Source organism: Diplotaxodon limnothrissa, linkage group LG7, assembly GCF_057381915.1.
Source record: "Diplotaxodon limnothrissa isolate DT_005_m linkage group LG7, D_limnothrissa_male_GT1.1, whole genome shotgun sequence".
In the NCBI taxonomy this organism is placed as follows: domain Eukaryota; kingdom Metazoa; phylum Chordata; class Actinopteri; order Cichliformes; family Cichlidae; genus Diplotaxodon; species Diplotaxodon limnothrissa.
In genome coordinates, this window is record NC_140602.1 from 12,031,179 (window position 1) to 12,043,665 (window position 12,487).

Below are 12,487 nucleotides of genomic sequence, written 5' to 3' on the forward strand. Positions count from 1 at the left end.
TTGGGTGTAAGTGAACAAAAGTTTAGGAACAATGTTACCAAAAAAAGAAAAGAAAGAAAAAGTTGGCAGATGTGGGTCAAAGAAAAGTGAATGAAACCAGTGTTGGGCATATAAATACTGCAACATCATATGTGATCATATCTTTGTTTTTGTGTGGTTTTGTGAGTAAAGGTTCAAACCTTTGGCTTTAGAAGTATATGTGAAGGTATCACAAATTAATCACACAATAAAAATTGAAACTTTGAACACAGGATAGTGAAACATACAGATGTGGCGTACATGAATCTTTCACCTCAATGAATATTTAATCCTCATTCTGAATCATTTAAGGCAAACCCCTTCTGGTATTCTGTGGGCAACGTGGTTTTATCTCTGTCCCTCTCCCACCTCTCTTTCACTTGTTTTGCATTTCTTCTCTCTCTCTATCTCTCCCTATCTCTCTGTCATCTGGACAAGCTGTTCAGTGGCCCTGAAATACTGCAAATCATGCCGCTCTGTTGATCACCATTCAGTGTTACACCTTGAGTCTGAATGCAATGTAAATGATATGATGATTCCCTCTAAGGCAACGTTAACTTTTTCTTTCAGCTTCTTTAAGTGAAAGGTGACTTTATGAGACAATGAAGTCAACAGTAAGCTTCACTTCAATAATGCAGAGGTTGTGCTGGCTGAACATACAACAAAAACAAGTTAATCAGAGAACATGATATCAATTACTGCAGAATGATTTTCTTTAATTAAGAGACAGGTTTATATTGTCACTACAAAATCAGACTGGCATTTGAGGTTACTTTGGTGTCTTGTTAAAGGAGTCAGCTGGAGGTCATTTGTGGTTTCGGGCTGAATGAGTATGCACAAGTGGAAAGCAACACTACAATAGCAATAGCAGGTCTGCTATTGTGGTATGGCAGAACATGGGTCATGTCTTCATCTGTAAGAAGTATTTAAAACTGATAATTCACCCGTGTGGCTTGGGAAGAATTAAGAGTTTGGACAGCCACCCAATAGCCATAGTTACCGGTAAGCTATATACAGTAGTTAGTTAGCGACGCAGTGCTACTTTACTCACTTAACTGTGCACTCTGTAGCACTTGTCAAATATCAAATGCTTCTTTAATGTCAATGAACAACTTGCAGTGTAACTTAAAATTGATTACTGTAGTTTGATTTCCAATGTGAAGGACACACGTTATGGCAGATATGCCTGACACGTTCCAGTGACCTGAAAGTACCACTGCACTGAAAATTGTTTATCTAAATGTACCGTATTTTTTGGATTATAAGGAGCACTGTCGATTTTAAGTGCACCTTATAGTGCAGAAAATATGGTAAAGCAAGTGGGAAGTTTGTTAAAAATTACTTCAAAAGTCACAATTTTGTTACTAGATGTCTGGGAAAGGAGCTGACACTGACACATCTCTGTGCAATAGACACACCCAATTGACTGAACAGATGTGTTACTGAATGCTACTCTGAAGGGATTCATATGAAAGCATACAATAAAAACAAAGTAGAGACTAGCTATTCCAAAGAACACTCAAATAAGCACTACACTTTGCTGCAGAGGTCAGTTTAGAAATTACAGATTGCTTCTATTCGCGGACAATCAATCACAGTTAAGTGTGCTTATTTTCTCAGATATGTGACTCTTAGTCACATATCCGATCATTTTTTGCTACCTGAATTCAACTTCCTGTCCAAGTTAATGCATGCATTTTAAACACAGTCTGTTGCTGGGTCAACTGTAAAATGTGTCAGTGGATGAGTAGTTAAAGATTTCTTTGTTTTACTACAGCACCAAATCTTTGTCATATACACTTAGGTCCACTAATATTTGGACATAGAGAGCTTTTTTCTAACTTTGATTCTGTAAATCACCACAATTAATTTTAAATGAAAAGCCTCAGATGCCATTGAAGTGCAGACTTTCAGCTTTAATTCAGTGGACTGAACAAAAAGATTGGATAAAAATTGGGTAATCTTGAACTCATGGACATCACCAGATGCTGGGTTTCCTCCTTTTTAATGCTCTGCCAGGCCTTTACTGCAGCGGCTTTTAGTTGCTGTTTGTTTGTGAGCCTTTCTGTCTTAAGTTTAGTCTTCAAAAAGTGAAATGCATGCTCAGTTGGGTTAAGATCAGGTGACTGACCATTCAAGAATATTGCACTTCTTTCTTTCTTTAAGAAACAACTGGGTTACTTTGACAGTATGTTTGGGTCATTGTCCATCTGTATTATGAACCATTATGAAACAATGTAATTAACTCTAAACACCTCAGAATTAATTCAGCTGCTTCTGTCCTGTATCACATCATCAATAAACACTTGTGTCTCAGTGCCACTGGCAGCTATGCACACCCAAGCCATCACATGATGTAGGAGGCTTTGGATCATGTACTGTTTCACATCTTCTCCATACTTTTTTCTTGTGATCATTCTGGTAGAGGTTGGTTGTGGTTTAATCTGTCCAAAGAATGTTTTTCCAGAACTGATTTTTTTAGATGTTATTCTTTAGAAAACTCTAATCAAACCCTTCTATTTCTAAGGCTTATAAGTAGCTTGCACCTTGCAGTGAACCCTCGTATCTACTTCCATGCAGTTGTCTCTTTATGGTAGACTTGGATATCGATATGCCTTCCTGCTGGAGAGTGTTGTTAACTTGGTTGGCTGTTGTGAAGGGGTTTCACTTCACCATGGAAATGATTCTGGGATCATCCACCACTGTTGTCTTTTGGGACGTCCGGGTCTTTTTTTGTGTTGGTGAGTTCACCAGTGCTTTCTTTCTTTCTCAGGATGTACAAAACTGTATATTTTGCCACTAATGTAGCAATTTCTCAGATGTTTTTTTTTCTGATTTCGCAACTTAAAGACGGTTTCTTTCACTTGCAAGTGAAAGCTTACTGTGATCAAGTGAGAGCTCCTTTGATCACATGTTATAGGCTATATATATGTTATAGGTTATACGTGCACCTGTTTAACTGTTCATTAATGCAAAATCTAATCAGACAATCACATGAAGGGTTGATTGAAGTGACATTGAATGTGAAATGGTTGTTTGTACCAGGGAGGCTGAAAACATGAACGCATGGATCCATCCACCATTGCATGAATGATTCAGGTTGCTGGTTGTAGTGTAATGTTGTGGGGGATATTCTCTTGGCACAATTTGGGACCTTCATTAGTATCATTTGAATTTCATTTAAATGCTACAGCCTACTTGAGTATTGTTGCTTACCATGTTCATCCCTCTATGACCACAGTGTACCCATCTTCTGATGGCTGCTTCCAGTAGGATAATACACGGTGTCACAAAGTTCAAATCTTCTCAAACTGATTTCTTGAACATAAGAATGACTTCATTGTTCTCAAATGACCTCCACAGTCACCAGATCTCAATCCTGCAAAGCACCTTTGGGATGTGGTGGAATGGGAGAAATGAGAGATTCACATCATGGGTGTGTGGCAAATCTGCAACAACTCTATAATGTAACAGAGTCAACAAAAATCTAGCGAAAATAAAAATATCACAAATAATATCAGCTGACTCCATATGGACCTAAAATGGCAAATAAAAGACAGGGATAATAAATACAAATCTATTTGTCTGGGAAATCTTCAAATGGTAAATGGCCTGTATTTATATAGCGCTTTACTAGTCCCTAAGGACCCCAAAGCGCTTTACATATCCAGTCATCCACCCATTCACGCACACATTCACACACTGGTGATGGCAAGCTACATTGTAGCCACAGCTGCCCTGGGGCGCACTGACAGAGGCGAGGCTGCCGGACACTGGCGCCACCGGGCCCTCTGACCACCACCAGTAGGCAATGGGTGAAGTGTCTTGCCCAAGGACACAACGACAGAGACTGTCCAAGCCGGGGCTCAAACCGGCAACCTTCCGATTACAAGGCGAACTCCCAACTCTTGAGCCACGATCGCCCCTCTTCAAGTAGTGCATGTTTTTAATGTGTTGTTTTTATATTGCTTAAGCTAACTCTTTTTGGCTAAAGTCCCCCGTGTGTTAAATTAATACCTTTTAAGTTATGTTTCAGTCTTTCAACATGGAGAATGAGTTTGATCATCATTCAAGTTTGCTACTTAAGTGACATTATAGGGCTTTGGACAAGAACTGTGAAAACTGGTGCCAATGGTCAGTTAATAGTTAGCTTAGCATGTATCTTCTATGTACCAGCAGCTCTTGAGCTGACCCATGCCAATGTGCTGTAACCTACAAAGTGTTTGTCTGATTCACAAGACTAATGAGAGTAAACCAGATAATGGCATTTCAGGTCTCAAATATATTTCATACAAACAGTACAGTTTTGGACTTATGCTTAGTGCCGTTTCGTTTCACTATCTTTGTGTTAGCATGCTGATTGTAGCGGGCTGTTTCTGTCCTGGATGTAGTTTTCACTTCAATCACACTCTTGTCCTTTTGTGCAATAAACATAAAAGTAATTTCCTGATTTCCACTCCTTAAAGACAATTTCACCATTTTTCTCCTCCTGCGCACAAACTGAAATCAGTTGATTGTAAAACAAGTGTGCAGAAAGAAAAAAGCATGTTTGGGGTTGTTGTTAATAACACATTACATTACTGCACTACTGAAAAATGTAATGTGATTACAGTAAGATGCTGGGTTTTTGTTTGTTTGTTTGTTTGTTTGTTTTGTTTTGTTTTTTACCAAATAGTGATTAAAGCATATTGTGTGACAAAAGCAGGCTTCCATAATAATGTTAATTATTATTTTCTATGTCTGACAAATAGTTATATTAACCACAGATGCACCAGAATGAGCTGTATTATTTTGAAATTGATTTCAGCTGGATATAGCTAGATTAAATACATTTTTAAAGACATTTTATTAATCAGTTATTTCCATGTTTTTACTCAGTCTATGTCTTTGAGAAGACGGGAGGAGCTTCTCAGCTATGAGAAGTTGAGACATCAGAAGACATCAGTGACTAACTAATAACAGGAAAGGATTCAAATAATGCCAGAAAACACTTGGTATCGCCTAACAGACGAACTTAAATGGCAAGTTCTGAAAGACCAATAGCCCCATCTAGTGGTAAAATGAGATACCACCACTACGGTGAGTGTTTTTTTTTTTTTTTTATAAACTCCGGTCCTTTGCCTTAGGACAGAGGGACTAATATTAAGGTTATGACAGACTCTCAGCTCAAGACTGTGTGCTGCTTGATACTGTGCTCACCATCCCATTTTTTTCACCAGCAAAATTACAGCAGGCAAATAACTTGAGTCTCAGCGACTTGGATGAGCTGTAATGATTATTTTCCACCAACAGATGTCAGAATCATAGAAAATGATCATTTTAACCCTAGAACACTATCGCTGGGTGATTTACACCCGAGAAAATAGATTTACATGATTTCTCTCTCCTGCAGCTGTTTGCGTGTCGAGGAGCCTGTGCCTTCACCAGGGAAGTCTCAAATGTCCCAGGAATGGGTGGACCAAAGACCAGCTTTCCAGAGTCATTATTTTGTTTTAGGAGTTTTATTTTTCATTTTGTTAGACATGGCACAGTTGAAAGTAAAAGAAGACCACTCTAATTTGTCATGTGTTGTCATATTTTCATATATTTGATTACTTTTCATTGGTTATATTATATCGGGTAAAAATCACCCGGCATTAGTGATCGTGTTACTATTTATAGCGATAGTGTTCTAGGGTTAAGCAGAAAATACTAAAGGGCTGTCTTTTTTTATATACATTATACCTCATTTTATGTTTATGAACAGTTTCTTGTCTTGCATCTTGCTTTCTTGCATTTTGTAATTAATACTTTTGGTCATTAATTCTGCTATCTTAATATTCAGCAGCAGTCCCCTAACTGTAAAACAGATTCTTCAGCTTTTAAGTTCATGTTGATTTTGTTTACACCCCAAAATAGGTATAGAAACACAACAAATACAATATTTGTGAGTTGTTTTATGGACTGAAGCAACATTATAAGTAAAAACACTTCACAGCATGTCTCTTTACTAATGAATCCACCTTGACATTTGCCATTTGTACTAGTTTGCATTCACTCCGATGTTATTGTTGCACAGGTACAGATTTAGGGCCAAAAATAGTACAGCAATTGGAATCAGAATTTATACAGTGCAGTGAAAAAATATTTAATCCCCTTCCTGATTTTTTAAATTACTTTGCATATTTGTCATACTTAAATATTACATATCATCAAACAAATTCAAAGCCATTTCTAAGGCATTGTGACTCTAGTGTACGATTATTCACAAATGGAGACTTGCCACTCCTGGGAAGGAGTGGCCAGCATACCAAAATTACTCAAAGAACACATCAATGACTCATCCAGGAGGTCACAAAAGAACCCGGAAACCAAACCAAAAAGAATGCAGAGCTTCATGTTACATTTGCCAAACAACATCTTCATGATCCCCAAGACGCTTGTGAAAATATTCTCCAGACTGATGAGAAAAAAGTGAAACTTTTTGGAAGTTTGAGTGCTGTTATATCTCGAATAAAACTAAGACAGTGTTTCATTAAGGAACATCATACAGTCAAACATGGTGGTGGTAGTGTGATGGTCTGGGGCTGCTCTGCTGCTTTGGGACCTTGACAACTTGTGTAATTGATGAACTATGAATTCTGCTTTATGCCAAAAAGTCTTGGAGAAAGACCAACCATCACTTTGTGTTCTGAATCTCAAATTCAGGTTATGCAGCAGGACAACACCTCAGCAAGTTCACATCTGAATGGCTCAAAAAAAGACAAAATGAAGGTTTTGGGGTGATCTGCCCAGACTTAAATCTGATTGAGATGCTCTGGTTTATGCTAGAAAACCCTCCAGTGTGGTTGAATTAAAATAATTCTACAAAGAAGAGTGGGGCAAAAGTGATGTGAAAAACATGTTAATGTTTATCACAAACATTTGATTGTACTTGTTGCTGCTAAGGGTGGCACAACTGGTTATTGGGTTTCATAACACTCATGATACACTCATGAAAATTCCTTTATCTTCAACTCTGCTACCTACACCTTCAGCATTTTTAGTGCCACTGTCTCTAGACCATACGTCATAACAGGTTCACTACTATCTTTCACTCTTGCACTCAGCTCCACCCACTCAACTTCGTTTGCACTCTGTTCTTTGTCTCTCTTGTGCACTGTCCATTGCTTTGCATAGTTGAACTCAGGTATTTAAACCACTACCCTGATAAGATTAAAGCAACAAAACTACAAACAAAAACTACAACTGTGAAAATACATTATAGTTGACTCCTATTCAGAAGCTGTTTGTGTTATTACCAGAAGACTTTCTATAGAGTATATTCCTCCAGTACTTAAACAGCTTCACTGGCTTTCTGTAGAATATTGGATTAATGTTAAGATTCTGCTTCTTAGTATCTCTATAATCTCATTCCTGTATATCACTCTAATCTGCTGCATATCCTCCTCACCACTCGTCATACTCTGAGATCCTCCTCTGTTTGCGTGACCACTACGAACTTTAGAGTAACAAGCAAAAAGACTGAAAATTAAATAAAATTTAATTGAACTGACAACAAATTTTAAAACCCAATTAAAAAAAACTTTAATAACTCTTTATAAAACTTTGGTCTATCATCTTTAACCGATTGTAACCGATGTGTTTAGCCTGAAACATCGCGGGTGGCGCTATTGCATGCTCGTATAATACCAACACGTTTTAGAGTGCAACGAAGAAGAAAAGCCAACCAGACTGGTCTGGGAATTAGTGACCCATGCATTTTGGATAAGGTGATTGGAAAGAAACAAGGTACTCTGGGCGTTTGAAGTCAGTAAAAGTGTTTTCCTTTGGTCTTTATTCTCCAACGAATGACCCTGTTGTACTTATAATAGAAGTAAACCGAGTCGCTTGCTTGGTTTTTGTCGCGATGACGATAGTTTGTGAACCGAAGTCGAACTCCTTAAGCTAACCTGCTAGCATTAGCTCCTTTTAGCTCAAGTTACTGCTGCATTCAAGTGCGCACAGTAAGCTCCGTTCTTAGGAAACATGTTCTGTTAGTACTGTATATGGTAAGAGTTTTTGCCCTGGTGGGGGTTACAATTTCCATCACAAAGTGTATTTAAATTGCCCAAGTTATGATGTCGAAAAGTTGGTAGATTAAATAAATGTTGCGTTTAATGTAATAGAATTTCTCCTAATCTAAAATAAAGACACTGAAAAGGAAAACAAACTTAACATTTTCAGCTTGTAAATGAAAACAAAAGAGCATGCCATAGTTTTAGTGTTTCTCGGGAACTGGATCATCAAGCATCTACCCAGTGATAATTCTATCTTTTTATAAGCTTTTTGGTGCAGCACTCCACAGTCTCAGTTTCTCATATGACCCACTGGGAAGATTGCCCACCTCTCTTATGCCATAATAACTAGAGCCTGGTGGATGGGTTTTGCTTGTTAAGTAATGAGGTATCATTTATGCTTCAGGTTCAGGAGTATACTGTATTTATTGAGGCTGCTGTCTTTTTAAGAACAGGCAGGCTGCAGTGCTTTGTGTCTTGTTTTATTTAGTAGAAACAAGCCCCCACTTACCCCAAATAACCAGTGGTGATTGTCAGCCACTCTGCCTTTTTATTAGCACTATTCACATTCAGTACGTCTGTTAATTTTTAAAACCTCATGATGCAACTGTAGCCCATGGACTTGCTAAGTCACTCTCGGCTGGCTTAAGATTTCAATGTGGAGATTAAGCTCAGCATCAGTACATATTCACACACAACTGAATACTGTAGACTAACCTTGTGTTGTGGGTGGATCATCTCAGATACTGTCTTGGCTGAAGCTTGGTTCAATTTCGTTGACTTCTTCCTGCTGTATGATTGCCTTGTAGATAGCAAAACTGTATATATATTTTTTGTTTGTTTGTTCATTTTTTAGAACACCTCCAGTCAGAACATGGTTAATCATCTTTAAATAGAAACTAGCCAACCTTGTTAATTCTCTTTTGATTACCATCCAATGTTATTGTAAAACATGGTAGAAAAGCACATTGATCATTTTAGTGGAGTGAAGATTTTGGGCCGTTTATAACACTAACATAACCCAACTGTGTCTACATTGCACCTTTAATTATGAATGACAAAACATAAATTTGTACAGAACTTACTTAAACATAGAACATATGTTCCATGTAACTTTATCTACTGTGCAAGTATGACTGTGCATGTGTAAATATTTGCTATGTGCTTACATTTACAGGTTGGTGTTTAATTATGTGGCGGGGGGAGAATGGTCCGCGGGCTTTCCAGGCCCCGGTGGATGTTCACGCCAGTGCAGATGGCCAGGTCTATATGTTCAGGAGGAAAACAAATGAATGTGCTGCATCTTCAGACGATGAGGAACTCGGTGTCATGGAGTTGAGACCACGGGATTTCCAGGACCAGGAGGACAGACTGAAAAATGTCCCGCTGCTGGTGCGGGAAGTGTTAGCCGATGATAATCTCAGCAAGCTTGCACTGCAATATGGCTGCAAGGTAAAAGCTTTTTCATAGCTGCAGACATTTTTGTTAAATTATTTTTCTTCATGTGCTTATATTGATGTACGTTTGTCACTTTTTCAACAGGTAGCCGATATAAAACGGGTGAACAACCTAATGCAGGAACAAGATCTATTTGCACTGAAATTCATCAAAATACCAGTTCAGCAACACAGCTTCTTAACTGAAACTTTCTCAAATCCGAGTGATCCTCAAGAAGAAATGCCCAATGCTTCTCAAACACCAGTGGAGCCTCAGAACAAAGCCAGAGCCCAGCCTCATATACAAGAGGCCACAGATTTTCTCATGGAGGTGGATAATGATATAAACAAACTAATTCAAACCACAACTGATCGAGATGAGGAATTTCTGGATAACTCGCAAAAACAACAGCATTTTGGGTTGAAAGGACAGCGTCGGACCAGTTATGGTGCTGACTGGGGAATCAACTGGTGGAACGCTGTAGTTGCCATGCTCCTGATAGGCATCGTCCTTCCATTATTTTACATAATTTATAAAACAAAAGGTGCTCTACAGCCAAAAAACACATCAGTTATGCCTCAAGGATAAGCCTCAGTACAGTAAGGCATAAGGATCTTCACGAATCAGGATCGGAAGGCTTTGATCTTTGGAAAACCTGAAACGTAATTAATACTATTCTCTTCTTGGGCTTGGTAGTAGCCCACGATCACAATGATGCAAAATCTTTCAAGATTTTAACTCAGTGGAGCCTCTACCTTCAAGTGAAATGTCTGAATACTGTTCTAATTATTGTCACATTTTAGGACACCAACAATTTGTAAATTTTTTGTAAAATACACTTTCATGGAAAATCACTTTTACTGAAAAACAGTCAGCTGATGTCCCAGATCCTCAGGTGCTTCACTTAATTTGGAGCATTATTGCATGTGCATTGTGAAAATAATCACTCTACAGCCTGAACATCAATAGCAACCACACAGAGTATTTCTCTGGGAGAAAAATGTTTATCACAGTCTGCCTTTACACCACTGTATGAATGGATGAATGGTTTCAGCTCTGACATGTGAAATTAATGCTCAAGTGCCTTGAACTTGTATTTTTTTCCTAATGTCCTGCTATGGGGCGACTTCTCTAGTCATGAAAGAAAATCATAATGGTAAAAAGATTATGAGAAAATTACTGCTCACATGATTTATTACCTCAGCGTATGGACACTTTTCCCAAGAGTTTATGGTCTATCACTAATTGCAAGTGTAAAACAATAATGAAAAAAGTATGATTTAGTTAACAGGTAGTGTCCTTGTTTAGTTTTTTTGAGAGAGACATTCTTGTGGCGTTCCATATGTGAGCTGCCAACAGGGAACGTGACTCTGCAACAACACTCAACATGGTCGAAGAGATTTTCTCTCGTCTCTTACTTTTACTTTACACCTCTTCTTTACTTTTGTAAGTGATCTGCTGAGCCTGAGCTCAGCATTATCTGAGTAGCTTCATCCAAATATGCTTTGGATTATCAGTTTGGCCATTCTCATATTGGTGTTCTAATGTGCCAAATCGGTGTTTTGGATAGTAGCCTGCAAACCAACGGATGACGACATGGTAATAATGTAGAGTCCAAGACTGTCAGCGTCAAGATTTTATCATATTAGTATCATATCAGAGTATAACATTTATTTTAAACAAGGGTAAGCTATGTTATTACACATTGGGTTTAGCATCATGTGTGTTTGTTCTCGTCTAACTTTGTATCTGTGAATGTACCTCATGACTTTTTAGTACACAGTGCCAAATATGTGAATTTGTTTACAGTAATAATGGAGTGCAATATAGCTTATGTTGGTACTTCTTGTGAACTCTTGTGAACTTTAAAGATAATTAATTTTTAAACGTTCATTATTTTTAAAGAGTGCCTGAGTTCTCTGCCTGATTAAGTGCCTTAATGTCAAGTTTTTATTGTCTTTGCAGACGTCCACCAGGGAAGGCTGATGAATTTGCATGGCTTATGCACATTTTAGTGGCTGGATATTTTAATTTAATGAACTCAACAAACATGTTGAATATATTTGTTGGTGCATTTGTTTTAATTCAATGGAAAACTGACAGTGGTGCAAGACTCTGTATTTTGCATGTTCCAGTGTTTGAATACAAAGTTTTAAGTGTGATTGTCTATAAAGTATGCTCTTATGTGGTGGTGGTTTTTAATTCTTTTAATGCACTTGTCTTTGTATAATAAGATATACACACACACACACAGCTGTACATAGAGACAGAAAACAAAATGATAACAGACCTTTCCCATAAAAATGTGTTTTGATGTATTTAAATTAAAAATGTATTTTTTTTTTTTTTTTTTGCAGTACCACTGCATATCAAAAGATGGCAGCATTGGCAAGAATCAGAATACTTGATTAATCCCAGAGGATATTATGTGATCACAGCCAGTGACTGTACAGTCATTGGTCACAGCTGGTCTAAGTTTAAAAAAATATAACAAAATATCTCTAATATAAATTTAAGGTGCTGCTCTTATCACCTCAAGGATCTATGAAAGATCGGTCAGCTGTTTGGTATGTTTTTAAATTTTGAAATTGTGTATATAATGGATTTTCAGCTTTTGGCAAATGTCTTTATCACAAACCAGGTTGGCAGGATAAATACCTCACATTGGCTACATACAGTACATTATAGTGAAGCTGAGCCTGCTAAGAGTTTGTTCAGTGTGGACTCGGTTACTCTTTGTATCCACTAGAAATGTGACACTTGGTCTGTGAACAACTGCTGCTGTGTGACTTTAATGGGCATCAAAGTCAAAGCGATTTATTTATAAATCAACAAAGATTGCAAAAATAGATCAAACTGGCAAGCAGAAATTAAATTTAACTGAGCTCTATAACACAGCCAGCTGAATTTCAAAGCTCCAGAGTGTTATGTTTTCTCACTGCATACAGAAATAACAGCATGCAGTTAGATCAGCATAGCTAAAATATATGAGAAAT

At 37.7% G+C, this 12,487-nt stretch overlaps 1 protein-coding gene across 3 annotated transcripts in view; it reads left to right on the forward strand.

Annotated features, from left to right (window-relative positions):
- Positions 1 to 11,666, forward strand: part of lysmd4 (LysM, putative peptidoglycan-binding, domain containing 4) — an 83,161-nt gene extending 71,495 nt beyond the window's left edge. Inside the window, exons 1-3 of one of the 3 annotated variants that reach the window (XM_085357396.1) lie at positions 7,716 to 7,769; positions 9,232 to 9,506; positions 9,597 to 11,666. In XM_085357396.1, coding sequence (XP_085213522.1) covers positions 9,246 to 9,506; positions 9,597 to 10,079 — 744 coding nt within the window. In that variant the 5' untranslated portion in view covers positions 7,716 to 7,769; positions 9,232 to 9,245 and the 3' untranslated portion in view covers positions 10,080 to 11,666. Of the gene's footprint in view, positions 1 to 7,715; positions 7,789 to 9,231; positions 9,507 to 9,596 lie in introns of those variants that run through there. The other 2 variants (XM_085357395.1, XM_085357394.1) reach the window with 2 other exon arrangements.
- Positions 11,667 to 12,487: the final 821 nt, after the last annotated feature.